The sequence below is a fragment of the Suillus plorans genome (genome assembly GCF_016647745.1).
Source record: "Suillus plorans strain S12 chromosome Unknown HD556scaffold_58, whole genome shotgun sequence".
In the NCBI taxonomy this organism is placed as follows: domain Eukaryota; kingdom Fungi; phylum Basidiomycota; class Agaricomycetes; order Boletales; family Suillaceae; genus Suillus; species Suillus plorans.
In genome coordinates this window covers 109,257-134,113 of record NW_024537442.1, presented here as the reverse complement: position 1 = coordinate 134,113, position 24,857 = coordinate 109,257, and the positions used below count along the sequence as shown (strand labels likewise).

The 24,857-nt window shown below is 46.8% G+C and overlaps 9 protein-coding genes across 9 annotated transcripts; 5 read left to right on the top strand and 4 right to left on the bottom strand.

Annotated features, from left to right (window-relative positions):
• Nucleotides 1–5,366: 5,366 nt before the first annotated feature.
• Nucleotides 5,367–6,544, bottom strand: HD556DRAFT_775346 (uncharacterized protein). The gene is made up of 3 exons (XM_041311597.1): nt 5,896–6,544; nt 5,568–5,839; nt 5,367–5,514 (listed from the first exon to the last, which is right to left on the bottom strand). The coding sequence occupies exons 1-2, from the start codon at nt 6,403–6,405 to the stop codon at nt 5,609–5,611; spliced, it is 741 nt and encodes a 246-aa protein (XP_041156574.1). The 5' UTR covers nt 6,406–6,544; the 3' UTR covers nt 5,367–5,514; nt 5,568–5,608.
• HD556DRAFT_775138 (uncharacterized protein) lies at nt 6,540–7,978 on the top strand. The gene is made up of 7 exons (XM_041311596.1): nt 6,540–6,720; nt 6,778–6,947; nt 6,999–7,156; nt 7,209–7,320; nt 7,372–7,551; nt 7,609–7,744; nt 7,796–7,978. Exons 1-7 carry the CDS (start codon nt 6,673–6,675, stop codon nt 7,877–7,879), a joined length of 888 nt encoding a protein of 295 aa, XP_041156573.1. The 5' UTR covers nt 6,540–6,672; the 3' UTR covers nt 7,880–7,978.
• Nucleotides 7,926–9,336, top strand: HD556DRAFT_1397189 (uncharacterized protein). The gene is made up of 5 exons (XM_041303722.1): nt 7,926–8,274; nt 8,339–8,500; nt 8,553–8,754; nt 8,803–9,082; nt 9,133–9,336. The coding sequence occupies exons 1-5, from the start codon at nt 8,185–8,187 to the stop codon at nt 9,248–9,250; spliced, it is 852 nt and encodes a 283-aa protein (XP_041156572.1). The 5' UTR covers nt 7,926–8,184; the 3' UTR covers nt 9,251–9,336.
• On the bottom strand, nt 9,102–10,988 carry HD556DRAFT_774884 (uncharacterized protein). The gene is made up of 6 exons (XM_041311595.1): nt 10,163–10,988; nt 10,003–10,090; nt 9,777–9,947; nt 9,574–9,728; nt 9,386–9,521; nt 9,102–9,336 (listed from the first exon to the last, which is right to left on the bottom strand). Exons 1-5 carry the CDS (start codon nt 10,529–10,531, stop codon nt 9,387–9,389), a joined length of 918 nt encoding a protein of 305 aa, XP_041156571.1. The 5' UTR covers nt 10,532–10,988; the 3' UTR covers nt 9,102–9,336; nt 9,386.
• Nucleotides 10,989–11,447: 459 nt separating this feature from the next.
• HD556DRAFT_1492997 (flavonol synthase/flavanone 3-hydroxylase) lies at nt 11,448–13,278 on the bottom strand (the record flags this gene model as incomplete). The annotated part of the gene is made up of 8 exons (XM_041308825.1): nt 11,448–11,999; nt 12,056–12,144; nt 12,204–12,354; nt 12,409–12,756; nt 12,803–12,829; nt 12,882–12,968; nt 13,026–13,136; nt 13,201–13,278. The coding sequence occupies 8 exons, from the start codon at nt 13,276–13,278 to the stop codon at nt 11,871–11,873; spliced, it is 1,020 nt and encodes a 339-aa protein (XP_041156570.1). The 3' UTR covers nt 11,448–11,870.
• Nucleotides 13,279–13,676: 398 nt separating this feature from the next.
• Nucleotides 13,677–15,395, bottom strand: HD556DRAFT_1446914 (uncharacterized protein; the record flags this gene model as incomplete). The annotated part of the gene is made up of 10 exons (XM_041307173.1): nt 13,677–13,767; nt 13,879–14,013; nt 14,076–14,252; nt 14,312–14,384; nt 14,459–14,518; nt 14,569–14,656; nt 14,713–14,843; nt 14,896–14,909; nt 14,974–15,052; nt 15,104–15,395. 10 exons carry the CDS (start codon nt 15,393–15,395, stop codon nt 13,677–13,679), a joined length of 1,140 nt encoding a protein of 379 aa, XP_041156569.1.
• Nucleotides 15,396–16,184: 789 nt separating this feature from the next.
• Nucleotides 16,185–19,430, top strand: HD556DRAFT_1446913 (uncharacterized protein; the record flags this gene model as incomplete). Its single annotated transcript, XM_041307172.1, has 10 exons — nt 16,185–16,350; nt 16,399–16,579; nt 16,631–16,833; nt 16,880–17,088; nt 17,135–17,290; nt 17,337–17,674; nt 17,724–18,097; nt 18,153–18,372; nt 18,424–18,761; nt 18,811–19,430. 10 exons carry the CDS (start codon nt 16,185–16,187, stop codon nt 19,428–19,430), a joined length of 2,805 nt encoding a protein of 934 aa, XP_041156568.1.
• A 761-nt stretch (nt 19,431–20,191) lies between these two features.
• Nucleotides 20,192–21,962, top strand: HD556DRAFT_774701 (uncharacterized protein). Its single transcript, XM_041311594.1, has 3 exons — nt 20,192–21,327; nt 21,378–21,759; nt 21,810–21,962. The coding sequence occupies exons 1-3, from the start codon at nt 20,452–20,454 to the stop codon at nt 21,830–21,832; spliced, it is 1,281 nt and encodes a 426-aa protein (XP_041156567.1). The 5' UTR covers nt 20,192–20,451; the 3' UTR covers nt 21,833–21,962.
• HD556DRAFT_774698 (uncharacterized protein) lies at nt 21,883–23,475 on the top strand. The gene is made up of 6 exons (XM_041311593.1): nt 21,883–22,147; nt 22,202–22,317; nt 22,373–22,587; nt 22,642–22,828; nt 22,879–22,959; nt 23,010–23,475. The coding sequence occupies exons 1-6, from the start codon at nt 21,990–21,992 to the stop codon at nt 23,408–23,410; spliced, it is 1,158 nt and encodes a 385-aa protein (XP_041156566.1). The 5' UTR covers nt 21,883–21,989; the 3' UTR covers nt 23,411–23,475.
• The last annotated feature ends 1,382 nt before the right edge of the window (nt 23,476–24,857 follow it).

The window sequence follows — 24,857 nt, the reverse complement described above, 5'->3', positions numbered from 1 at the left end:
CCACCCATACATCTGACTCCCAGATTGGCTGCATATGCTTTATTTTAGCTGCTCATGGAATATCGGAATAAGGGAAAGCGTACTGTTGAAAATATTGGAGGAGCATCAGTGGAGCGACGTGAATGCATTGATAATATTGCGAGACATGCATGGACAATTGATAGCACGTGGCGATGGACACAGGTCCATCATTGCCTGTGATTTAAACATCGAAGAATCTCTCACCCAAACCACCATGCTTCACAGCTCACTCCAGTGGGATACTAAAGTTTTGCGGATTACACATGGTGGACACAGGTGGGTCAATTAGCGTCCGAAGTCACGCATGGGGCGTTACATTCAGCGCTGCGGCAGTTTCAAAGCTGGCACTTCGGAGTCCAGTACAACTTGAGCTGCCGCGAAAGAGTCTGGTGTGAAGAATCGGTCAAATAAGATGATACAAACTTCTTCGTGATTTCAAGACTATTCAGACCAGCGCAATACATTACCATACACGAATAAAAAAACATCTTCAAACTTTGGTAGCAATTGGACCATGTCAACCTTCATCCTGCAAGTCCCAGACTTTAGACGACCCAGACGACTGGACACAGTGACATGTTTACGCTTCTAACCACTGTAGGTCAGAATGATTTCCGTAACTCAATACTGTACTGAAGACATACCTTCGGCATCATGAAGAACTACGTATTTAACGGGGCAAGTGAGTACCATAGCACTCAAAAACAAGAGCAGCACTAGATATTTACCTTATAAGGCCCCTAAATTAACGACGCGTTCTTTCAATGCTCATAATACAGAAAAGTTGGGACATACTTTACTCGGGCTTCTTGTCTAAAAGTCCAGCCAAACACCGGGGAGTGTATATCGAAGGTATACAATTTTGAGGGATGGGTGTTGCCGCTGTCATCTGCGGCAAGAGAGCGATGGTGACGAGAGCAAGAGAGCGATGGTGACGAGAGCAAGAGACAACAATCCTTTCATGATTCCTAAATGTGAAGTGATTATTGGAACGTGGGGTGCTGAGTATAGTATCGATTCAGGGAATGTCGCTTTTATATATCGCTGTGACAAGCTAGATAGTATTAGAACTCACTAACTTGGCATGCCGTTGAACATGACACGTCCGCGGAATGTGCTTTGCTCACATCAAGACAGACAAGTGAAATGATGATAGGGTGAACCTGTTCAAGTGAGCCACTGTATGACGACACGAGTACCAAGGACTATTCGCGCAATACAGATACCGGTAACTGTCCAGGTACAAAAATACTTGAGGATCTCCGTGTTTCAAACCATGAGTAGCTATGAGTAGTAACTGCTCGCTACTAGTACTTACAAGCACCCACAAGATTCGATTGCGCACTGCAACGTTACGACTCGTCGGCGTCGTACAAGAATTTGCAGGGCCAAGCACTTCTACTTCGTTTAAATCACCCTATTTGAGGCAGCCAATTGACAGAAAGAATTGATAGATGATGTGGTGAAAAGTTAGTATATGTTTGATTTGAAACACATCAAAATGACAACTCAACCAAGTGTACGAAGGCCTTCAAATTGGGATGCTGAATCATAGACGTGGCGTTTCACACTAATGCATTATCATATGGAAGCGGGACCCAGCATGATCAAAGTAGTAACACGGAATGATTGAGACGTGGCAGTGGGCACTGACGGACTAATTCTAAAATGGATGCTTAGTCACGATCTGTATTACATTTGTGCTTATATCATACGCTGGCTTGAACAGATTCTTGGATTCTCAATGCTTACACCCATCATTTGGCGCGCGTGCTCTTCATCAAATCAGCGTCGATTCGTTAAAGTTCAAATTCTAGAATATCTTCAATCGAGAGACTCTGCTTATTATTGCACAAGTGTTCCTTCTACTCGTCATCCGTTCCAATCAAATTGGCCTGCCACTCCAAACCGAACCATATATAAACTTTAAAGCAAATCGGGGCTGCTCGCTAGCGAATGAAGCTGTTGTGCAACATCGAGGAATATCTCCAAAGCCACTGACAGCAGCAATGGATTACCGCAAGTCTATCCATGAACGCCGTGTCGAGAACATGGAAACGCACACGAACACTGACGTGGCGGTGGGGCGACCCGAGCAGGCGAGACTTTGATTGATGAAAGGATAAAACCAAAAACATCGTACATGGAGTTAATCCATGACCGACTCTTCGGATGAATGCTTATTCAGTGATTCATAATAGCAGAGTTTTACATACCTGTAACGCAAATCCCAGATGAGATTCCCTATCTTCTGTCATGAACATTCTAGGGAAGAGAAGGCTCAAGACAAGTCACGACTGTCACGGGTGGTCTTTGAATGTCGATCTAATGGAAAGTCAAGGGAGCGGCAGCGCATGGAGAGTTGACAAAGCTGCAGGACCGGCCGTTACGCGTTACTAACTTACATTTTGACAAACCAACTGAAGCAAGGCGCAGCCTCGTGTCTTAGGCGCCCAACACAATGAAGTACAAACGCGCCTCAGCAAGATTCTAACAAAGTCCACCCTGACCGTGCTTAACATCACCAACTTCTAGAAAATGGCGCAGCACATTCTAAACCCCACACCCGTTCGAGTTCTCAACACAAGTACTAATGTATTTACAGTCGCAGTTTTCCCCGACAGACGGCGCATGGTCACAGGTTTGTACGGTAAGATAGTTCTATGGGATATGGTGGAAGCTGTTGTGTTGAAAGAAATGGAGGGACATGGCTCGCCGATGACGGCATTGGCGGTATCGCAAGATGGGCAAATGATAGCAAGCGGTAGTCTAAAAGGAGGGGTCATCGCCTGGGATGCAGATATTGGGGAACCTCTCACCAATCCCATCAAAGCCCAAGATTGGATCAAGTCACTGGACTTTTCTCCAGATGGCTCGATCCTGGCAACTGCAGGTGCACCCGAAAAAATGACGCTACTCTTCAGTACACAAACCTGGGAGTTGCTAGGAAATCCAATCACTTGCGCTGATCATGTCTCCCGCGTTCGATATTCGCCATCTGGCGAACTTCTTGCCATCGCAACACCCAGCAATATCGCAATTTATAACACAAGCACGAGGGAATGTGTTGTAAACTTCAAGACTCACTCAGGATACATCTCAGGGCTCGCGTGGACGCCCGACGGCACACGGCTTTTTTCTGCTGGACATGATTCTGATCCCAATATACGGGAATGGGATTCATCGACCTGGAAGCAGGTCGGCATTCCCTGGAAGGGCCATTTTGAGGGTATCAACGCCATTTCCCTAAATTCTAGTGGCACTCTCCTTGCTTCTGCATCTCGAGATAAACGTGTCCGCATTTGGCGGCTCTCAGATCGACGAACCATTACCTCATTCAAGCACTCTGACAATGTGATTTGTGTCACGTTCTCCGCAGATGACAGGCACATCATCAGCGGAAGTGAAAAGACGATCTCAGAGTGGCCACTATCCGAAAACACGATTCCAAAGGATGGTCCAAAGGGTGGTCCAAAGGATTTTTTCGTGAAGCAGACGGCGCACCAGGTAATTTGTTTCATTTTTGCGCCCTTTCGTCATCTAAACACTTTCTTGTGTCAAGGCTCAAGCCTACTCTGATTTTAAGGCATGTTCCTACCTCTGAGTCTTAAAACGGAATGTGAACATACTTCGCGCAGGTCCTTTCTATGAGCCCAACAGTTCGCGTTGCATGCATAGCTTGTGACTTGCATACCGCTGAAAAGGCGCTAAATGGAGAAATCATTGCTGATCCTAAGAATCACATATCCTACGCCAATCGCGCGGTCATTATGGCGCGAAAATCCGACTGGGACCGCGCGCTTCTTGATTCAATCAAGGTGATACAGACTGTCCTATATTTCTCCATTATGAAAGCTAACTTTGGTGGATAGTCCGTCAGCATTCGGCCTTCGTTTGCAGGCCACGTCTCCAATGGCATTGCCCTCTGTGGAAAAGGGCGAGTCCGAGCCGCGAACACAGCATTTGACCTCGCCTACGTGTTCACGAACGGAGATTTAAAGACCAGCCATTTCCTTTTCTTAATCAAGGCAAGTCATCTTTCTTCTTATGTATCGCATGCTTCATTGCGATTTTTAGACCGTCTCACTGTTCATAGCAGGCGAACATGAGGAGGCGATGCTGCGCGTTGGAGAGCTAGCTGTGTCTCCCGATGTCGATCCTGTTGCGTGCCGTATTGTAGAAGTGAGTATCGTGCACTTGATGAAGCCCGACTTCATACATTGGCACTGATTTTTCCGATTCTCGTACATTAGACCTATTTACGCGTCCGACTCGGGGTGATTGCCTCGGAAAACGCCCACTACAGTGAAGCCATTGACCACTTCAATGTCGCGATCAACACAAGCGCCTCCTTTCATCATTTGGAAATCCATTCTACGTACGAGGAATTCACCATGGTACGTTGATATAACGCAATCGAATGGGCTTTTCATGCTCATCTGCGTGTTTTGCAGCTCTTCGGCTGGAACCTCAAGTTGTTTTGGCAAAACGCGAACAAGCAACTGTGCAAGGCACTTATTCAGGCAGGTAGAACTGGAGCAGCCATTGAAGCGTTTCAATCTCTGATGGACAAGAGTGATGAAGCTATGAAGCCCAGTTTACGTGCTTGGTTCAATGGTAAGTCTTCAGCAATGTTATCCCATCTACAATCTTTAACAGTACTTCACTTAGATCTCAAGTAAGACCAAGCGTGCTCCATGCTTCCAATGGCGACAATGCTCGTACTGTTTGAGACAGTTCTTCGAGCAGTTCTCATTTGTACCTTTACAATATCTGTATTACATTTGTGCTTGTATCATACACGGGCTTACTCGAACAGGACTCATCTACAGTGCTTACACTCATCATTTGCGTAGTTCGTTCAAGTTCAAATTCTGAAACACCCTCAATCGAGAGTATTTGCTTATCCTCTGCGGACGTGTTCCTTCCATCCGTCCCAATCCAACCCGCTGATGTTTCCCTGATGCACTCCAAACTGAACCGATGATCCCAGAGTTCCACTGGTAGACGTGGGATTGAATTGCCATCGTCGATCACCGAATATTGATTATCTAGATTGCATAGTTCTCGATTTCTACGACGGTCAACGATACGACGTTAGCGTCATATTGATTTGACTTCGGGCCGTGCAGCCGTCGGAGTTGTCCGGGTATCATATTATGTAATTCAATTCATTGTGAATCTCTTCACTTGAACTTCAAGGAAGTTTGCAAGTTGCACCCCCTACGTCATTGACTCATCTCACCGTCTGGGCGATCTATTTAGCCTGCCGACAGAGCTATATGCTTTAATCAGGATGAGGATATACAATTTCAGCGTTTCTATGCGATATCAACGTCCAACAGTCTTCCTCAAAAGTGTCAAAGCTTTGCTTCCTGCACTATTATTCTGCTCGTCCCTCAACTTGGTCCTAAGCCTCACCAAAGCCTTGCCCAACTGGTTTTGGCCTTTTCGGTCTACTCCAATACCCCAAAATGAGTCTTTATCAGAATCCTGTGGTGTATAATTAAACTTCGTCATGGCCCTCACGGTCTAGGTCTACTAACCTCAACAAGTTCTGCATCTCCAGTAGAGAGTAGTTCTTCCTTCAGATGTCTGTTCTGCGAGAATTTATGCCAGAGAACAAAGTCCATCTGATCATTTGTGTCGTCAGCTGAACCCAATTGCAGTCGATACTTATTCTCACCATCTCAATCCTCACTTGCAGCCAGTCAGATCGCACTTCGGGACTGAACCTGTGGGCTTCGTCAAATACCACACGCGGACGCGTGGAACACGTCCTGATGTGCTCTGCGAGATCGGGGCGGCGTTCCATGAACTATAGCAGTGGTGAGTAGTGTATCAGATGATGATGCTGTTCGTAAAGCCACTTACCTTCAGCGACTGGAAGAGGTGTTCACTCGTGGGGTATTTCTTTCCATTGTAATCAATGGGGTCGGATGAGAAATTGGTGAACCCATAGTATGGGTCGTGGGCATGATAGAAAAGAATAGGCTTCCCATTTGAGGGTGTCGCGCTGGAAGGCGGAGTTGGTCGGGTAGCAAGTGGGGATGACTGAGGAGATGTTGATGGACGTTTCACCGACGATGCATGAGGGGGATGCAGCCCACGTGGCGTTCGGGGCGGCAGTGCAGGGCTTGTAGGGGTAATACTAACTTTGCCGCCATCCGACAGGTATCCACGATCCTCCTCGAGACCCTTCTTGATCCGGTCAAGTTTGTGGGGACTCTGTGGTTCGATTGAGCTGACCCGAAATGATTGGGCAAGGTCCATGTAGTGCGTCAGGAGTGTTGTCTGGGTACTGTTGTCCTTGTTGAACGTTGGTACCTTCTGGGACTTTCGAGGTGATTGCAATGTCGCCGCTTGGTTCGTGGTAGGCTTCATATTCGTCACTATGTTACAATTTTTTGGTCTCTATACGAAGAAACTTATGTATGGGGCGCGATCCTCTTATTCCCATGCACCATGTGTTGCCGACACGTTGCTGCTTCGAGGAAAGCTGGATCCGTGATGCAGTGATGGTCTGTGCTGGAAGCAGCGCCGTAGTGGCGCTGCTGCTTCACGCGCATGTAGGGTGTGCGTTACACGTGGGTCATATGCGCAGCCAGTTATCTTGTTTGGTGAGTGATCCTGAGGTCGTCATTTCCTACGATGGCTACAATTCTAGACACTGTGCGGCGAAATGCTACTATGTGTGAGGTATGTCTCAGGGCCCACCTTTCTTCTTATCAAAATATTAATCTTTGTCGGCGATAGGCATGTGGTATCAAGCCGAAATATGTTGATCCAAGCGGAATGCAGCACTCTTATTGTGGTCGCTCGTGTGCTCGGACTGGGGTCGGAAAGGCAGCACCTGAATGCTTGCTTAGAGGGTGCAGCAACACAGGGACTGCTTTCAATGGGTTTTGTTCCGTTGATCATGCGAAGTAAGTCATAATAAAGAAATGCTTCTTGAGATAGAGATTGAGAGTTAATAGGAAGGGGAGTGCTCTTCCTCTTCCGTCAGCTCATCCCGGCCCCAAGACGCAACCACAAACTCATAATCACACTGATACTGGGCGTACGAAGCCTAAAGCTCCGTCGGATGTCGTTCACTTGTCTGAGATTCCCAGTTCTGCGACGGTGTGGCGAGAATGTACGTGATGTCTTCAATCAAGCTTATGCTATTTGATTGACGTCTTTTCAAGTTGTGAGGGAGTGGAATAGCAAGTGGCTGTCCCTGGAAGGATCAGCGTCGGTAGAAAAGTTATATGAAATATCTTATCCGACGAGCATATCCGATGCCCAAGACAAGTATCTGTAAGCGGCTCCTTTTTCACCGAACTCAGTGCTAGGCTTAGTTATCCATAGACAGGGCTCACAAGCTACTGGGCAAGCCCACATCTTACGCACATTTCACGCATCTCAGTGTATCTGCGACATGGGGACTAAAGGTCCCACGCTTTGCAAGTGGAACTCGTGCGGCATCTGCAATGTCGTGGGCTCGGCTTTTAGAAGTGTCGCCTTTGGTGTTCAATCCAATGTAGGGAGGTGAGTAGCCATCCTTATCTCATACTCGCCGCATCTTTATCCTTATTCGTCGTCAAGACAAGGCAAGGGACTGTACTCCTCTAGAAACCCTGCTTCCGCCGATCGGTTTGCCACATCATGCTTATCTTCGCCTTACCGCGTTATGATCGCCTGCGATGTTGTTTTACCGCAACACCTTGACAAGAGCAATTCGGTAAATGACTTGAACTTGAAATCAGAGCTCTCATTGACGTTATATCTGCAGGTTGTTGCTGGGGACAGGGTAGTTGTTCGAGTGTCAGATGCGATCATCCCCAGATTCATCGTGATGTATACGAAGCAGACTTGAACCTCATCCTCGTTAGTTTGGACATTATTTATGTATTTCAGTCTCTTAAGTGAGCGTAAACCAAAACTATTTGGATCTCCATGTGGGTCATGATGATTTAGCCGCATGCAATGCCTCCCCTTGATCGAAGGGGCACGGAGGCAAACAGAAGGTTTAAGAATCACTGAGGGCGTGCCCTTTTTTGCTCACTTTGGGCTAGATGCACTGCTCCGCTCCATGACAGATAGCCTCGTGCACTGACATGCGGACAGCACGTTGTAGTGTGATACCATTCACCCCAACGCCCAGGCTGCCCCCGCAGCCTCATGCCAATGGCCACCACCTCTATAAACCACGACGCAATTTTGAACTGGGCAGCAGCTCAGATAACTTCAATGGCTACTGGACTTTGCGAGGTCAGTGATTGCTCACTCTGTCCCTACTGGTACTAGTAGTTCATCCTTGATTTTTCCTGCGTAGAATTGTCACAAGACGCCGAAATTCGGTACTCATAAGTACTGCGGCAAAACGTGCGCTGCTCAGGCGGCCACTACACAGCAACCAGTGCATCGCGCGAAATCAGGACCAACCCCCAAGGCCAAAGTTCCACCACCAGCCCCAAAAGCGGGACGGCTGTGCGACGTGAGTGCAGAATCATGATGATCAAACAGTCATGAAACACATCTCGTTCTAGTATTGTGGGCAAAAGCCCAAGTTCAATAACTTCGATTACTGCGGTAAATCATGCGCGTCGAAAGCCGCTACCGTTCCTTCTGCGCAGCCTGCTACACATGGACGACCGGTTCCAAAGCATGGCGTTCGCCTTCCTGCTACTGCTCAGCCTGCCAAAACTTCTAAACCGGCAACGCGCCACCCAGTTGCAACTGTGACCCAAGGTTACCCATTATCGCTCATCTAATTTCGATGCTTACTTATATTTGCAGATGAGTCCAGCGAGGATGACGACGAGTACGCTGACGCTGATGAGGAGGCCGAAGACGATACGGGGACAGGCACAGACCTGGACGCATATCCATCAGATGATGACGAAGAACCTACTCCAGCTCCTCCGTCACGACCAGTCAAGACTGTGCACGCTCCGCAGAAACAAAGCACATCAGCCCGTCATGTGACTGGTGTCTGTCTCATCCCCAGCTGTGGAAAACCGCCTTTCGTTGATAGAGGTGGGATAAAGACAGATTACTGCTCCACACGGCACCGAGAGTAAGTGGTCACAGGACATCGATTACCACGAGATACTAAATGTTCTTCAGAGAAGCAGTGACCCTCGGACTGGTTCCTGGATGCATCATGTGCCAACGCTACCCACAGACTGGAACAGATTACTTCTGCTCCGCCGCTTGCAGAAATCAGTCCATGACGAAAATCTAGAGGGCTGTGTGAATATTCTGATAGTTCTGTACATTACGTAGGTGTAACAGTGTGTTGGGCTCGTGATGGAGCTATTTAGTGGTAATCTGGATTTCTGTGAGCGAACACGAGAGCGGATGCCTCAGAAGAACGAACACTAAGACGAAGCCCGCTGAAGCTGGAAGGAAAGTCCGTCACTTGGAAGCGAATGAGAAGTGATATTAGCATCTGCTCGTCTTGTCCACGTTTTTCCTTGAATGATTCTCAAGACCAATACAAAGAACGCAATGACCTGCATTGCTGAAAATGAAATCCAGATAGCATAATGTAGTGTAATCTCTCACCTGCATTTGGTTCTGGATGACCATGAGTGGATACTGCACAAAGCTATTCATCGCGTAGAGGACGAGATAGACGATCGGGCTAATCGCGGAAATCATACAAGACTCAATGGTCATCGCGATGATATTGATGTACTCCCTCCCATGGTCATGAGTTCCTGACAAAGGACGTACGTCAGGATAATGATACAAGATAGCCTGCTTACCTGAAGATTTCCTTAGCTTCGTGCGGTGCATCATGATACAAGCGGTTATCAATGACGTCGTGATAACATTAAAGGAGAGATCGACCACAACAAAGATGCGGTAGGCTTTGGTCATTGCTTCCATTGACTTGGTCACTTCTGTTGTATTCACAAACAGACTGATAGAAGTCACTGTCAATGCATTGTCAGTAACTTTGGAGGCAACGCATTATATCGTAGTAGATACCAATAACAACAAGGAACACGCTGCATAGGATAGGAATCAGCCATCTTGTGTTTTTCATGTTTCGAAACAAGATCATACAGCGCACAAGCTGAGGAGAGGTATGAGGTATGAGTCAAGGATCTATATGAGCATAAACAACATTGATAGTATCAAGACCTACCGTAAGCGCATCCGCCAACCAATTGGAGATGATATAGCACGCCATTGCTGCTGTACCGGCCCAATCACTCCATAAACCAATCTCGTAACTCGTTGAATTCATGGGGGAGCCCCAATTTACAACGAATGCTATCCAAACTCTTCGAAAATTTGCAGCAGCATATAACGTTTCAAGAATGAACATGACAGATGTATAGCCAAGGAAAAACAGTCGTGATCCGGGAGCCCGCCGCATCGGACTGTGGACCAATGAAAAGAAGCACTGGATGTAGATGGTCAGTACAGTGCCGTAGCAAATGGCTGTAAAAAGTGTTAAGCTCAGGAGGGATATGCCATCGAGCTGGCGTTCTGACGATGATTCGGTAAACATTGCCGACCCTCGACCAGGATCGAGAAACTGAGGTTTTTAAACGTACTCTTGTCATCAATCAACCACAGGGAACCGCATGTGGAACGGGGCCACTAGCACTCGATATCAAATGCCAAGCTTTACAAAGGAACGGGGACGGACAGCTGAGAGTGCTGCAGCTGGCGAATCTCGAGCGGGTGAACAGATCCGATTCGAGGAGTGTCTCGGAATTCCTTGGACATTGATCCGATCAGTCAATTGCGAAATTTGAACAGCCCATCACCGCCTCGATAAAGAAGGAACAACCGTGACTGCATTCCAAGCTTCTGCATATCAATGTCTGACTAGCATCGTCGAGGAGACAACATCACTACGTCTGATGAATTCTAATACCCACCTTGTCTCACAAACAGACCGATCTTACATAATTATTAATATTACATTTGTACTACATACAACGAACTTAGGTGCGCACAGCCGCCGCGATAGAGACTAGAGTACTGCGGGCTGATGACACGATCCTTCACGGATAAGCATACGTAATTAGTTTTATAGCTATCAACTTATGGTTGGTTACATCCGTTTTATCATTCTCTCCTGGCCCTGCCGCTATTTTTTTTTACTTCAAAATCATACTTCCGAGTCGTGTTCTCCTCCAGAAAAAGCTCGTAGATGTATGCTTATGATTCATTTACTCTCGTCGCGATTCGGCCTTCAAGCTTCAAGGCGATAAGTAGTAGTACCCTGGCGTTCCTCTCTTTGTAACTCATTTGGGATGCCTTCGTGTTCCGTTTTGGGTCAAGTGCTTGAAAACTCTTCACCATTTGTTCCTCGGGTGTCATAGAAATGTGCATGGTGCGATTCCCCTTCTTCTTCGCGAAACAAAATGAAAACCCCAGATTTGAGCTGCCGGCAGCCGATCGGATGCTCGCGATATGCCACTGGTGCGCGATTTGGTTGGAAATACCACTGCTACGTTTGCGATGGTGGCTTTAGTATTTTCGAGTACAAGGTACTATCTCAATATAAATGTTTCATCTTGTAAAGCCCACCTGTTTCACAAACTGATGAGGCTCCCGCTATATGCAATGCGCAGTAGTGTAGCCAATTAAATTGAGGTCTGGGGAGTAATGCGCCCATGTATCGATCGGTGATATGAATATCTAATGATATTAACGTGGCAGAGCAAATTGGGTTATTGCAGCGCACCAGCATTTTGAAATCATGACCGAGATGACCAACGAATGACATCAGAAGGTACAGACGTTATGGCGAAATCGGAACAAGAAGTAAAAGGTCCAGGAAAGATCTTCACCATCCATTCAACATTCAAACAGAATCATGCCATGTCGGTAAATCATTAATACGTAGCATCAAGCCGCATGTCAATATACGCCCCTGCTGTCACAGGCTCGTACTTCTTCGGCCTGTCTTCGTCCCAACAGCCAGGGAGGCAGTCAATCAAAATATCTCTGTCAGAAGACATAAACTAATCCAATATCAATATCAAACACACATCATGTCTACAGGAAGCTTAGTACTTACATATGGGATCGAGAAGCGCTCCTTGATCATTTCTAACTTTCCATCATTCGGGGGCGCACGCACGCGGTGCAATGTTGATTTAAGGGTATCTGATTCAAACAGATTATATAGCCTTGTGGCGAAGAGTAGCCGCTCAAGAGAATCGTACCGTTTGACCACCGCATCAAAAAGTCTCCTATATTGAAAACAACAGTGCCCGGAATGGGTGACACAGCAACGAAATTTCCTGAACCATGAGGGCTCTCAACTTCAAGTCCCCCAACATCATCTTGAAACAAAATCGTGCCCATTGCATAATCCTATCGTCAACATTCGTTATCGGTGGAACCAATGCTGGTCAAATAATCGCATACCGTGTGTGCACCGATTCTTCCTTTCTCACCGCGTGCGAATACCTCTGCAGGCACAGCTGGATAATGCAATAATCGCAGCTGATTCTCTGCTTGTTGGTGGTATTTTTCCAGGAATTTGCCTCCGCCAGGGAGCTCGAGTCCTAGAGATAATGCAGGTAGCAACTTCTCGATCTCAAAGCGACGGCATGTATCAAAGAAAGCAGATGCTGCGTCTTTGAAGCCCGGAAGGACTTCCTCCGGGAGCCACACATTGGACATGTGTGAGCAATCATTGCGTCCAATATCAAACGATTCTTTGTGATCAGGAGTTTGTTTCCGTATCTCGGCGAGCTGCGTTGGGTCGAACACCTACGCGAGTCAGGATATTGGTAGTTTGGATGACGCTGTAATGTACCATTTGTGAAATTTGCTCCCTACCAACCTGAATGAGACATTCGTTAGGACATGTTGCCATGTAACGCAAAACAACATACCCCGCTATATCCCCGGTGTTTCCATCCCTCTTTAGGATGCGGAGCCAATAATTTTGTTTCGATTGGAAGCGAGAATAACCTACTGCTCTTAATGCCCACTCATTCATTGGGGTGAATCTCGCACATGCGGTGATATGTACACACCCATTCAAACATACAATCCACCTCCGCCTGAGGTATACCAGTGTTGCGAAAGTATGCAAATCCGACTTCTCGACACGCTTTCACTAATTGCTTTCCTATCTCTGTCGCTTCCTGCACGTCAAAAAAGGAGCTTCAGTTATTATCGTCACATGTACATTGTGAGCGCCGTACGTACTGGGGAAGTACCATCCCCGAAGCATGCAAAGTCGATAATTGGGATTGCAGTGGGTTGGAGTGAGACGGTACCTGGCATTGCGTGATGACATAGCACCTGAGAAAGTGAACCTACTTATAAGTTATTGGCTCCATCACCAGTTCGTACATCTCGTCACAGAATGGTCACATTGGCTGATTTGACAGTCCGCTCGGCGGGGTGCAAGAAACAGAAAGTCCGGCGAGTAGTCCGTTCAACTTTCCTCGCAAGACTCTTGGCCCGGACCCATACGGGAGTGAACTATTTATCTGACAAAGGTCAGCCCCAAATTGTGAGTGATGGGGTAGACACAATCACCATCGTGTATATGCCAAATCAAATAGATTACATCGTGTATACTAAATGACAGTAAGATACCTGAGAAAATTAACACCGGTAATATTTGAACAGCTGTAATAAATGAATCCAAGCTTCCCGTTCGTTATACATCTCCGTCCTCACTCATCTTCCTCCGGATCCCCAGTATCATCTTCCTCGTTCTCTTCATCAGAACTGTCGTCCACAGGAAGCGTCATCAAATCATTCAAACTACAGCAAATGATCAGTCCATGTACTCCGAAAGTAATACTCAAAATGGAGCACTCGGTGCGAATAGCGCGGCGCGCCTCTAATTCAGAAACGGTAAGTAACAGCACTCACCAATGGACAAATGGCGTCATCACATCCGCAACCCCGCGTAGCGCATCTATAAACTCAAATCCGGGTGCAACGACTTGTGCATCTGTGAACCGATAGGAAACAGCGAGAGAGCGACATTTGAGGAGGGCTATATCTCTAGAAAATGCGTAGCATAGTATACCAATTAGCTTTTATGACTCGAATGATACTCCACGCACTTGTGATTCTTATCCACGCCCTTCGGTGCCACCTTCAATTCATCTTCATGCCCAAATACACTCTGACGATCTCCATTCGGGTGTGGAGAGGGAGCGCCGAAATGGGTAGTAAATGCTTTAGAAGCTATGATTGTGTGCAGAGTCTCAGCGGCGGGTGTGGAACGAAGTAGGTGATTTCTGTTAGGTAATAAAAAGTATGAAAAGAAACACAGAAAAAAAGTGGAGACGAGACATACCTGAGAGTCGAGAGTTCGTTCTTCCCAGGGCACCATGCACCTGCAGCGATGACGCTCTCGTCACCCGGCTTGACTAATTGTCATTCATGTTAGCGTATACCGATTCAATATTTCCAGCTACGACTGACTCATTCTGTGTGAGCAAACAACGTGGATATATCCAGTCAGCTTGTCCGACTCTCATGCTAAGAGGTGCGTACACGTGATCTACGAACAGTTAGATATCTGCAGCGAAAGCAAAATGCTGCGAAACTCACAAAACGCAAAAATCCCCTTCCTGCCACTCCTCGAAAAACTCGCAGATAGTCCCTTCTTGTATGGTGTTTTATCGTTGCTGAAGCGGACCTACCCACACGACATCAGGTCCGCAGATCCACGGAAGGAAACATGAAGAGACAAACATCTCTATATATGCGATGGGTGACGTCTTTAGGGGGTAACGGAGGAATCTCAGAGTCAACGTCTGTGAGCATGTCAGTGAACGCCTCGATGAACGCCTTGAACTCCTTTTCTACGCGACGGTAAACTGGTTCTGTTTGACAAATAAGCTCAGAGCTTCAGCCTAATGCATAAACCCTGCATACCGTGTAGCTTAAACCTAGGAACGCGTGATTATTTTCGGTCAACAATGGATGAACGAGGGCCGTGATAGAAGTGCAAACCATTCACGGTCATTACACGCAGGGTCTTTGAGTTTCGCTAGAAAATCAAGCGTGTTCTGTGAAACCTGACCAGGAGGTACTTTAAAACTGGTAAGTTGATCATCCCTGAGGCAGGAAAAGACCGACTTACCCCAGCCTGTCTTTGGAGCTTGCACAACGCGACCTACGACTTGCTGCCCCTCCTTCAGGTCTACATCGCTATCATCTACATCCTCTTCATCTTTGATATCATCTTCCTTGGCTTTGCGTTTGTTACGCTTGGGCTTAGGTTTCGAAGGTGAGCTGGACTTGGAATTGGAAGAACGCGTGCGTTTCTTGGGCGGCAGGTCGTCGAGGGCGTCGCTGTGAAGAGATTCGGGCTCTGAATCTTCATTGGATAACCGAGTGCGCTTGCGAGGCACAACTTTGCGTGTAGCTGGCATAGTGGTTTGCTGAAATCCAGTGCAGATAAACGATTTTGAATGGGCTCAGTACTGAGGTACTAACAATCGCGGGCTTTAAATTTGAACTTTATGTTACTCATAAGTTGTGATTGGGCTTGTACTAGATATCTGTTTGGTTGTGGTACTACATTTGTTTGGTAGCAGCCACGATATTCCCTTTTGGCCAACCATCGAGCACTTCTATATAGCGTCCACCTGTGTGTCACCATAAATGTTACTAATTAGTAACGGTGATGTAATATGATGTTCCTCACTAAGTAGGGGCGTTTACCTATACTGCAGCACTTCAGCAAGTTCTGCAGCACTCAGCAGTGACTTTGCTAGGAAAACAATTCTCGGGTATATCAGTAGATTATCTAAGACTATTTAGGTTGCCCACGGCATCAACATACCCGGTTAATCCCGTGTGCCGCTTCTCCGGCCTTTCCCACGTCGTCCGCACAGCCGTGCTCGCTGTCACACACGACGAGCACCACTGCAGCCTTCAAACCTCATCGTTTACGAGCGCACTTTTTGCGTTTATGATACCATAGTCTTTCCTACACCACCCGGCAGCTTGAGACCCCTATGGCGCATCAAATTCACTCTTTTAATATTGACATTTGCTTACTCATATAATCACCACCTTCCGCACTGTACACGAGCCTGAGCGCTGAGTTCCTCTCAACGTGTAGGCCACATGGCAGCAGCCTTGGTGGGCTGCCAACGTAAGCGAGATGTTTGCTTACACTCATTTTTCAGGTTCATACTCAACATTCAACATCCACCATGCCCCCAAAGCGTCGTTCAAAGACTCGGATGTCTACATCTTCACGGGTGAAGATGTCCATTCTCAATGGGAGTTCTCATTCACTACACACATCGATAACTTCATTGACACAAATACGGCGTGAACGGCTAGAAGACGAGCGTAGACGAGCAGAATCAATACAAGGTATGTACTATGATAATTCGTCTATTTCACTTGATAATGGTCCTCTAGAAAATACTCGCATCCGTGCTCTCATGGCAGAAGCCCAGCTGGAGGCTGGAGAAAACTATGTTGACACGACGTCTTATGACGATACCGCACCTGAATATGACCATGACGACAATGGCGAGATGGAGGAGTTGGACAGTGAGCGGTTGTCTTCAAACTTTTTCCAGACCTGTGGGCTACAGCAGTCGGTATTTACGTTCCTTACTTATTATTTTGCTAAATGTTTCATTTGCAGTGGTGTCACCATTCATAAACGCCAAGATGTTCGTACACGATCCCAACGATACCGTCACACACACGATGCATGGACGCATCAGATGACGGCCCTTGTTCACGCTTATATGTCGTGGAAACATCGGCCACCAGAACACGCCACGGATAATCAATCTCAAGCACGCGATGAACATATCTTTGGTGTGTCTGTTGTTGGGCTCTTGGGTAAGCTTTTTGTGTATACTCTCAATTATTGTTACAAGCGTTCTAGCAGATTTTACGCCTAACATGAATGTTGCTCAACGGCCTGATGAACCTGCCAACTCAGCGCTGCTGCGCATGGGCTTACTCGGCTGCTCGCCAGTGCAACCAACAGTCGCTATCCATCTCACATGCCTAGAACTCTATCATCAGATTCGCCGTCGTCAATCGTCGTTTAGTATCCAATCGATTACGAAAGTTCTCTGCGCCCTTCATAATGTAAGTCTTTATGTATCAAATAACGTGTTACTGAACCAATGTTTAGGTGACATATTCTCAGCACTTACGCAATCAATTTTCAATCGCATTTGATATCTACCTCGAAATTCAACGACTCGTTCAACTACAGGTCGACCGTGCACTTGGCAAAGACCATGCTGACTGGCATATGTCAGGCGCTTGTCCATGTTGTGCCTTTGAGGTGAGTATCGAGATGAATACACTACTAATTTAATATCATGTTTCAGCAACCGAATGAGACCCCACTTAATCCCCGAAGACTTCACAGCATGGACGGCAATCATTCAGCAAAACGTCTCAATGGTTCTGGCTCAGCAGATGAGCGTGTCTTCAACAGCAAATATTTCATCCCTGTGGCTGCGGTGGAACACTTTAGGGACGATGTTCACAATCGGCCTAGTAAACACCGTAGTGGTGAGACTGCTGACTGCACTGAGAATTGGACAGCCGCCAAGTCTGTGGAAGAGAACAAAATTTTTGTCTTCGAGCAAACTGGCATCTTTATCTTGGCTTGTCGCCATGGTTTTGTAGAATGCATCGCCGAAATGAAACAAAGCGGAGAACTGTGAGTCATTCTCCATTCTACTCATCTGATGCTGACATGATTTCATTAGTGCTAAGTATGGACTCGCCGCGACCAATCGGTTACTCGATGTCTGTGGGAATGACCAAGCTCTGGGCCATGACATTGGCTGTTCATCACGCAAGACCATTGCAGCGAGTTCTATTGGTGCGAAGGCAGAGACACTAAATCTTATTGTTGCAGTGAACAGTTTTCACAGATATGCTCATAACCGCCGCTGCCAGCTGCAAAATCATCCTTTGTACCTCGAAGGTTTTGGCAACGAGGATCTAGAAACCTGTGAACGTATCTTCTCAAGTTCTAATAGCGCCGCAGTTCTCATCCGTCACGCGTCCTATTTTCATTGGAAGCAATTTCTGGATCTTCACTTTGACCAATGGGATCACGATAAGTATCTTGAATTAAGTAAGATTAAACATTATTGATTGAATCATGGTATTATTTATTGATGTGACTAAAGGCCGCTTCTTATCCAATAATTATGTCCAGGCGCTCAAAATCATCGGAGATTATACACCTTTACTCGAGGAGTTCAAGTGCCGAAAGTCGCTCACTGACCAAGACTTCATCCAGTGGCACCAAGAAGAAGCCGAATTTCTCAGCAACTCAGCTGTTGAACCACCATCTGATGTTCTTGCAGTGGCATACGTTGAAGAGCTTGAGAAGCTTCATCTCGCTGAGTCTGTAGTTGGCGCTAGCATGATTTTGTTGCACTTACCCTTGAAATTTAGGTCAAAATATGGCAGCGTGACATCGGTGCCTTTTCTCACGTATACACCCGCAAACTTTACGCAAACTTCAGGTTTGAATGCCAGTGCCCGGCGGCAGTCAAGAACAGTTGAAGCAGAACGCATGTCAGCGCTGCGGAGATATGAGCTGCAAATGAATGTTGTGGATGATTTTGAGCGGCGGAACGGTATCAATGAGCGTTGGACAACAGCGCATCCTGAGTATACTCAGGCACTTCAGTATGCTCGTGAGCGCCACTTCATTCGGACTGTGGAAGAATTAGAGGGTCTAGTCGTCCAACGCTTGTTTGAGTTTTCGAAAGCCAACCTTGCAGGCACAGGTTCGTGTCACAACTATTTGCCAAGTCTCATGCTCATTACTGCGAGAAGGTTACAAAATGCGGAAACACATTTCAAAAGCCATCGCACGTCGATCTGCCACTATTCGCTCAGCACTCAAGAAGTACAACAAGTTGGCCCCTCTTCAATCGCCACCTCGGCCCATCCTCAATTATTCTGAAGTTGTGGGGTATGCTACCCTCGGGGAGTTCTCGCTCCTCAAATATTCTCGCCATGACCTCCTTTCCAAGCCATGGGCCGTCCCTGACAATCGGGAAATGGCAGCCAGATATTTCAAGGTGGTGAGGTCACACGAGGAGATTGCCCGCTTAAATGTTGAAATACATCGCCTCGATGCCTGGGTCGAATATGATGATGCGAAGATGCTAGAAGTAATAGAGACATTAACGGTTGAGGAAGCTGACTCCCTTCTTGCTGTGGAGTTGAGGAAACAGTACATCAAATGGCATCGCATCAACAATATTCACCGCCATCGTTTGAACAAGATTCGTCACCTCAAGGGCTACAGTGGCCCGGCTGCAGTGCTGTTGCATACTAATTCTGTGGAGATGGAGAATTCAGATGACGAAAGGGAAGCTGTTGATCTTGGGGAGAATGACGAGTTGAATGATGAAGCTTTCCGCCTTGAAGATGCTATTTCTCGTCTTTAGATTGTAATATGCTGTTGTATTCACTATCATGGCTTTACGCCCAAAAATGCAGTTCTCTTTCAGTACTCGTCTTGAAGAAACGAGGTGCAATTAGCATTGCAGCGGTGCACTGAAGCACGAATTCAACTACTTCTACTACCTAAGATCAAGTTGCAGTGGTGCGCTGAAGCACAAATTCAACTACTTCTACTCCCATTTGCCTCCATGGATAATTCAACGACTGATACCGCTTCGATATGCCTTGCGGCATATCGAAGGGGTATCATAAGTCGTTGAATTATCCATGGAGGCAAATGGGAGTAGAAGTAGTTGAATTTGTGCTTCAGCGCACCACTGCAACTTGTCATCTGGACCAAATCTTTGCTGGAGGCCGCCTCCAGCAAAGATTTGATCCAGATGACTCGGATACTACAACAACTTGGCGATGCGAGACTGTTCGGTGGCATTTGATAGGAGTTTAACGATTACAAACTAGGACTTGCCTCAAGTTCAACATGTGCTCGCCTCAAGGCTTCCTCAATTCACTTTGCTCTAGCACTGACCACACTACATACTGTATGTTACAAATACCCACCATGACGACTCCTGCGGGCCGTCTGGAATATCTTGATCTACATGGTCAGACAGTGAGTACATATTCTTTTAGTTTGAAGTTCTCATCATGTTATGAACAGAAACAGTATTTTGAAATCAAGCTCACAGCCGAATTTAGTTTCGAAAAGCGTGCTAATACGTTCTGCTGGTTCCCCACTACCAAGACCACCATCCTCCCGTCTACGCCCATCGAGGGCCACATTGAGAAGACCATGCTTGAGAAGCTCCACACGGACTTTTCCCGTTCAATTGCGCATCAAGTCTGTCGCCGTTGGTTTGACTGGGACACTGTAGAGCTTCCTCCGAAGCTGCTTCAAAGCAAGTGTTTCTTCCTTTTGCATCGCGGCATCCACTCAGAAATTTGATTTCCTCAGGGCTAGCTGCATCACAACAGGAAGAGCTTGAATACAAACGCCAAACTCAAGACATGAGCACCTCGTCTTATATTTTCCCAGATCCTTCGAGCCTTCCTGCAATTCCTACTGCCAGCATACACGAGTTTTCGATTCTCTCTCCTCGATCCTCAGCCATTAGTACGCAGCCAGATGACAACTGGAAATATTCTCTTAGTACTGATATCTCGCATTCATCGGGACACTTTTCCTTGACATCCGATCGTTCATCTTTACACTCACTCTCTGATGAAGAAACCAGCGAGCATTCGCAAACTGCTGAGCTTTTAGCAGAAGGTATCACCATTCGCACCAATCGACGACTTCTTGCACAGCCATTGTCTGTGCGCCCTCTGAAGACACATAGACAACGTTCCGTGCCTATCGCACAGCCACAGACTCCAACCAAGACTACTAGGCAAGGTCCGGCACCTAGTATTACAGGGCAACAGATGCCAACAAAGAGCTGGGCTACACGGGTGCAGACACCAATGTCTACACACCCTTCGCAGCCTCTGCCATTGGTCATTGCGCCACCTCTGAGCCCTCCTCCGTTCATAATCGCACCTTGCTCTCCTCCCTTGAAGCACACGGTCTCATCACCCTCAGCAGCACGTGTATCACGCGTCAAATCAACCTCTCCAGCACCTATCATTCCAAACCCTCCTCCGAGCCCTCCTCCGTTCATAATCGCACCTTGCTCTCCTCCCTTGAAGCACACGGTCTCATCACCCTCAGCAGCACGTGTATCATGCATCAAATCAACCTCTGCGGCACCTATCATTCCGAACCCTCCTCCAAGCCCTCCTCCGTTCATAATTGCACCTTGCTCTCCTCGCTTGAAGCACACGGTCTCATCACCCTCAGCAGTGCGTGCATCACACATCAAATCAAACACGTGTCAGCTTTACGTGAGTAGATTGCAAAAAATTTAGCTTCAGTGGCGCTGAGATATACTCAGGGCCAAACTGGAGGTGTTAGCACGGCATCGCGCCCAAGGTCAAGGGTTGAAAATGCTGGGCTATTGAACCCAGTGCAGATCTCAATGTCAATGCGAGGGACCGAACAAGGTGTATCGATCACAAATCACATTTACCTGATGTCGGATTCACGTTTGACTGGATGTCCAAATGATGCGGACTCTGAGCGTGTTTCCATGGAAATTTGTGCTTATCTTCATGACCTTTCGCTTCACAGTATGACAATGGATGAGATTTGGAGGTGCATCGACCAGGTTGATGGGTACGGTCCATTGACCTGGCAAGCCATTCTTGTGAAGTTGGGAATACCTGAGGAACGCATTCCACATATTCTTGCTATCATGGCACGTGCAAGTAATGAATGTGAGTTTAATTCATAATTCAGGTGGGCGTGGGCTAATTTTCAATTCTAGCTAAAATTTTACGTTCTAGCTAAATTGTACGGTCCTGAATGTTTGTCTTAGCAATGCAGCTGTTCTCTCTGACCCTGTGTGGACTTATGGGCCCTGATTTCGGCAATTCCAAGGCAATGCACACGGACCAAAAAATACACTAGGTTTGAAAATATTTTGTTTCCCCCCACCACTTGCACCATGGCTCGTGCTCCAAAACCTTGCCGAACTCGTGCAAAGTTGACGACTGCTCAAAAAGCAGAACGGCGTAATAAATTAGATGCTTTGACAGGTGCCATCGACAATGCCAAGGAAGCATATGCGCAAGAGGCCATCGACATCGCGCAAACACATGGTCGGTAAGTTTGGTTTCGACATTTTGTCTTTGTGGCTGCTTGACTCGTTTGGTCCAGTTCTCTCAAGTGGACTCGTAGCCAATTATTCCTCAGGAGTCACTTGTCACAACGGGGCCGAGGTGTTAACTCGTGGAACGGCTTCATCAAGGCGAAACTTAGGGAAGAAAATGAAGGTAAAATTCCATCTATATTTTCCGAACTTTGTATTGACAATGATTTTTTATAAAGATTGTGAACGGGGTGATCGCATTAAGCTTACCCAATTCATTGCTGATAATAAGGATGAACTCCTTGAAGCATATTCACGCCTCACATTTGCTCAAAGGCATGCTTACAATGCAGAGGTTCTTGAAGCTCGGGCGCAAAAGAGGCACATTGCTCGAGCAAATCCAAAGGCCAAACATCATGATATCAATGCCACATTCATAGGGATGGATCACGAGGTAAGTCAGGGTCTCATATTATCATGTTGCTGGCTGACATATATTTGATTCTAGTGGATGGCCCTCTGCGCTCGAACCGGCATCGAGGGCTTTTATGTTGGAGTGCGCGGGAACATTGAAGATCTCTCGGAACCCAAGATATTTTTCACCCAGAAGGCTGAGAAATTCGTCAAAGAGGTCCTTCACGTCGAACCACGACACTTGGGTCTCAAATTGGAGGCCTTTGTGGTCAGCGGTCTCGGTAAGTTTCTAAACCTTTTGATCATGCAGATTATGTTGATTTTCTGGTAGACGAGAATACAATGATTACGCGTCAACGCCCGTTGAACAAACTCATCAGCGATTGTCGCACAATCATTCAAGAAGAGCTTGGTAAATTTTCATCCCTCAAAGCTGATACACTACTGATTATCAAGTCATAGAATCTATTGCACTTAAGAAAAACATCAAGAAGGCCGTCAAAATGAACTATATTAACTATGAGCGCAGCATAGTCGAACACTGTGGTGTCGCTCTTGTGGGCTGGCCACTTCCCGGACCTGTTTGCAACCCAAGCAAAGTTGGTGGAAGGGCCGAAGTTCAGAAGTTGCTCAGCGCTCTACAGAGAGAACATCACCACAGTGAGTCTTGCCATTGGGTTGTGCTCACGGATGAAGAATTAGTTCAACGAATGACCGAAAATCGGGCACGCCATGCACGTGGAGAAGCGGTATATGTTGCACGGAAGAAGAGGAAGGTTACGAGCGCAGAGCACAAGAGCAACACTACCATCGACACTGATACCGAAGACTCATCAGACGATACCTCCACCAGTGATGAGTAGTTTTACAATTAGTTTATGCATGTCTTCTACTGCGTGCAATACACTGCTTTGAAGTTTTCACCCTCTTCAGAACCTTTCAGTCAATGCACTAAGTAGAAAATCACAATGGCCGCGACGTGTGACTCGTGAGGCACAAGAGGCAAGTTATTTATTGTCATGCTATATACAGACCACTAACAATGACGAGCTTGGTGTCATGGGATGCAGTATATACAGTATAAACAATATCATATACCAGTATATAATATAAACTCCTTATACGTGTATGATTTAAGTGTTTATGGCGGTCTCAAGCTGCCGGATGGTGTAGGACAGACTATGGTATCATAAACGCAAAAAGTGCGCTCGTAAACGATGAGGTTTGAAGGCTGCAGTGGTGCTCGTCGTGTGTGACAGCGAGCACGGCTGTGCGGACGACGTGGGAAAGGCCGGAGAAGCGGCACACGGGATTAACCGGGTATGTTGATGCCGTGGGCAACCTAAATAGTCTTAGATAATCTACTGATATACCCGAGAATTGTTTTTTTAGCAAAGTCACTGCTGAGTGCTGCGGAACTTGCTGAAGTGCTGCAGTATAGGTAAACGCCCCTACTTAGTGAGGAACATCATATTACATCACCGTTACTAATTAGTAACATTTATGGTGACACACAGGTGATAGCGTCACCTACCCACGATACCGCATCACAAAGGGTCCAAACGTTCGCATTAACGTTCACCTACGGCTGAAATTTGAAAGGCTAATCGGTGCCGCTCATTTGAAATTGTTATGACACAGAAACACGAGTTGGGACCACGCGTTTCGTGATACACCGACCGGGGGCAAGGCTTGATTTGAAAACAAAACGCACTTGCATCAGCTGCAATGACAGTCGACCACGGTATCCGAAGAACATGCCAAGGCGCCTATGATGACAATGAAATCCAGATCAGGAAAAACCCTCAATGACCGCAACTGCTGCCTAGTGTTAGACACCCACGATCTCTCCAGAGCCTTCTAGCTGACCTACACCGTCAACGTTTCAACCTCCAGTAAAATGTCATATCTCATTCCAAGTACTATACCCGTTCAAGGATTTGAAGGTCACCTTGGATCTGTATCCAGTGTTGGAGTTCTTCCCGATAGACGAAGGATGGTGACGGGCTCGGAAGATAAGATTCTTCGCCTGTGGGACATAGAAAGAGGTGCTATATTGAAGAAAATGGAACGGCATAGCGTCGTTGTGTTGGTATTGGTGATATCACGAGATGGGAAATTGATAGCAAGTGGCGGCAAGAACGGAGAGCTCATCGCCTGGGATGGAGACACTGGCGAACTTCTGACTGAAGTCATCAAAGGCCACACCGATTGGATCCCATCGCTGGACTTTTCCCCAGATAACACGATCCTGGCCAGCGGCTCAGACGACGAGACAGTGAGGCTGTGGAATACAAAAACGTGGCAGCA

Bases quoted from the DNA above. Each gene is read 5' to 3' on its own strand.
- HD556DRAFT_775346 (XM_041311597.1), bottom strand. From the start codon at position 6,405: ATGAAGCCTACCACGAACCAAGCGGCGACATTGCAATCACCTCGAAAG. The intron at 5,840-5,895 runs GTAAGTGGCTTT...CCACTGCTATAG, and splicing joins ACCTCTTCCAGTCGCTGAAG to TTCATGGAACGCCGCCCCGA.
- HD556DRAFT_775138 (XM_041311596.1), top strand. From the start codon at position 6,673: ATGGCTACAATTCTAGACACTGTGCGGCGAAATGCTACTATGTGTGAG. The intron at 7,157-7,208 runs GTACGTGATGTC...CGTCTTTTCAAG, and splicing joins TGCGACGGTGTGGCGAGAAT to TTGTGAGGGAGTGGAATAGC. The intron at 7,321-7,371 runs GTAAGCGGCTCC...AGTTATCCATAG, and splicing joins GATGCCCAAGACAAGTATCT to ACAGGGCTCACAAGCTACTG.
- HD556DRAFT_1397189 (XM_041303722.1), top strand. From the start codon at position 8,185: ATGCCAATGGCCACCACCTCTATAAACCACGACGCAATTTTGAACTGG. The intron at 8,501-8,552 runs GTGAGTGCAGAA...ATCTCGTTCTAG, and splicing joins AAGCGGGACGGCTGTGCGAC to TATTGTGGGCAAAAGCCCAA. The intron at 9,083-9,132 runs GTAAGTGGTCAC...AATGTTCTTCAG, and splicing joins TGCTCCACACGGCACCGAGA to AGAAGCAGTGACCCTCGGAC.
- HD556DRAFT_774884 (XM_041311595.1), bottom strand. From the start codon at position 10,531: ATGTTTACCGAATCATCGTCAGAACGCCAGCTCGATGGCATATCCCTC. The intron at 10,091-10,162 runs GTAGGTCTTGAT...ACCTCTCCTCAG, and splicing joins GGTTGGCGGATGCGCTTACG to CTTGTGCGCTGTATGATCTT. The intron at 9,729-9,776 runs GTAAGCAGGCTA...GTCCTTTGTCAG, and splicing joins GAAGCTAAGGAAATCTTCAG to GAACTCATGACCATGGGAGG.
- HD556DRAFT_774701 (XM_041311594.1), top strand. From the start codon at position 20,452: ATGAGCACCTCGTCTTATATTTTCCCAGATCCTTCGAGCCTTCCTGCA. The intron at 21,328-21,377 runs GTGAGTAGATTG...AGATATACTCAG, and splicing joins CAAACACGTGTCAGCTTTAC to GGCCAAACTGGAGGTGTTAG. The intron at 21,760-21,809 runs GTGAGTTTAATT...TTTCAATTCTAG, and splicing joins GGCACGTGCAAGTAATGAAT to CTAAAATTTTACGTTCTAGC.
- HD556DRAFT_774698 (XM_041311593.1), top strand. From the start codon at position 21,990: ATGGCTCGTGCTCCAAAACCTTGCCGAACTCGTGCAAAGTTGACGACT. The intron at 22,588-22,641 runs GTAAGTCAGGGT...ATTTGATTCTAG, and splicing joins TCATAGGGATGGATCACGAG to TGGATGGCCCTCTGCGCTCG. The intron at 22,960-23,009 runs GTAAATTTTCAT...ATCAAGTCATAG, and splicing joins AATCATTCAAGAAGAGCTTG to AATCTATTGCACTTAAGAAA.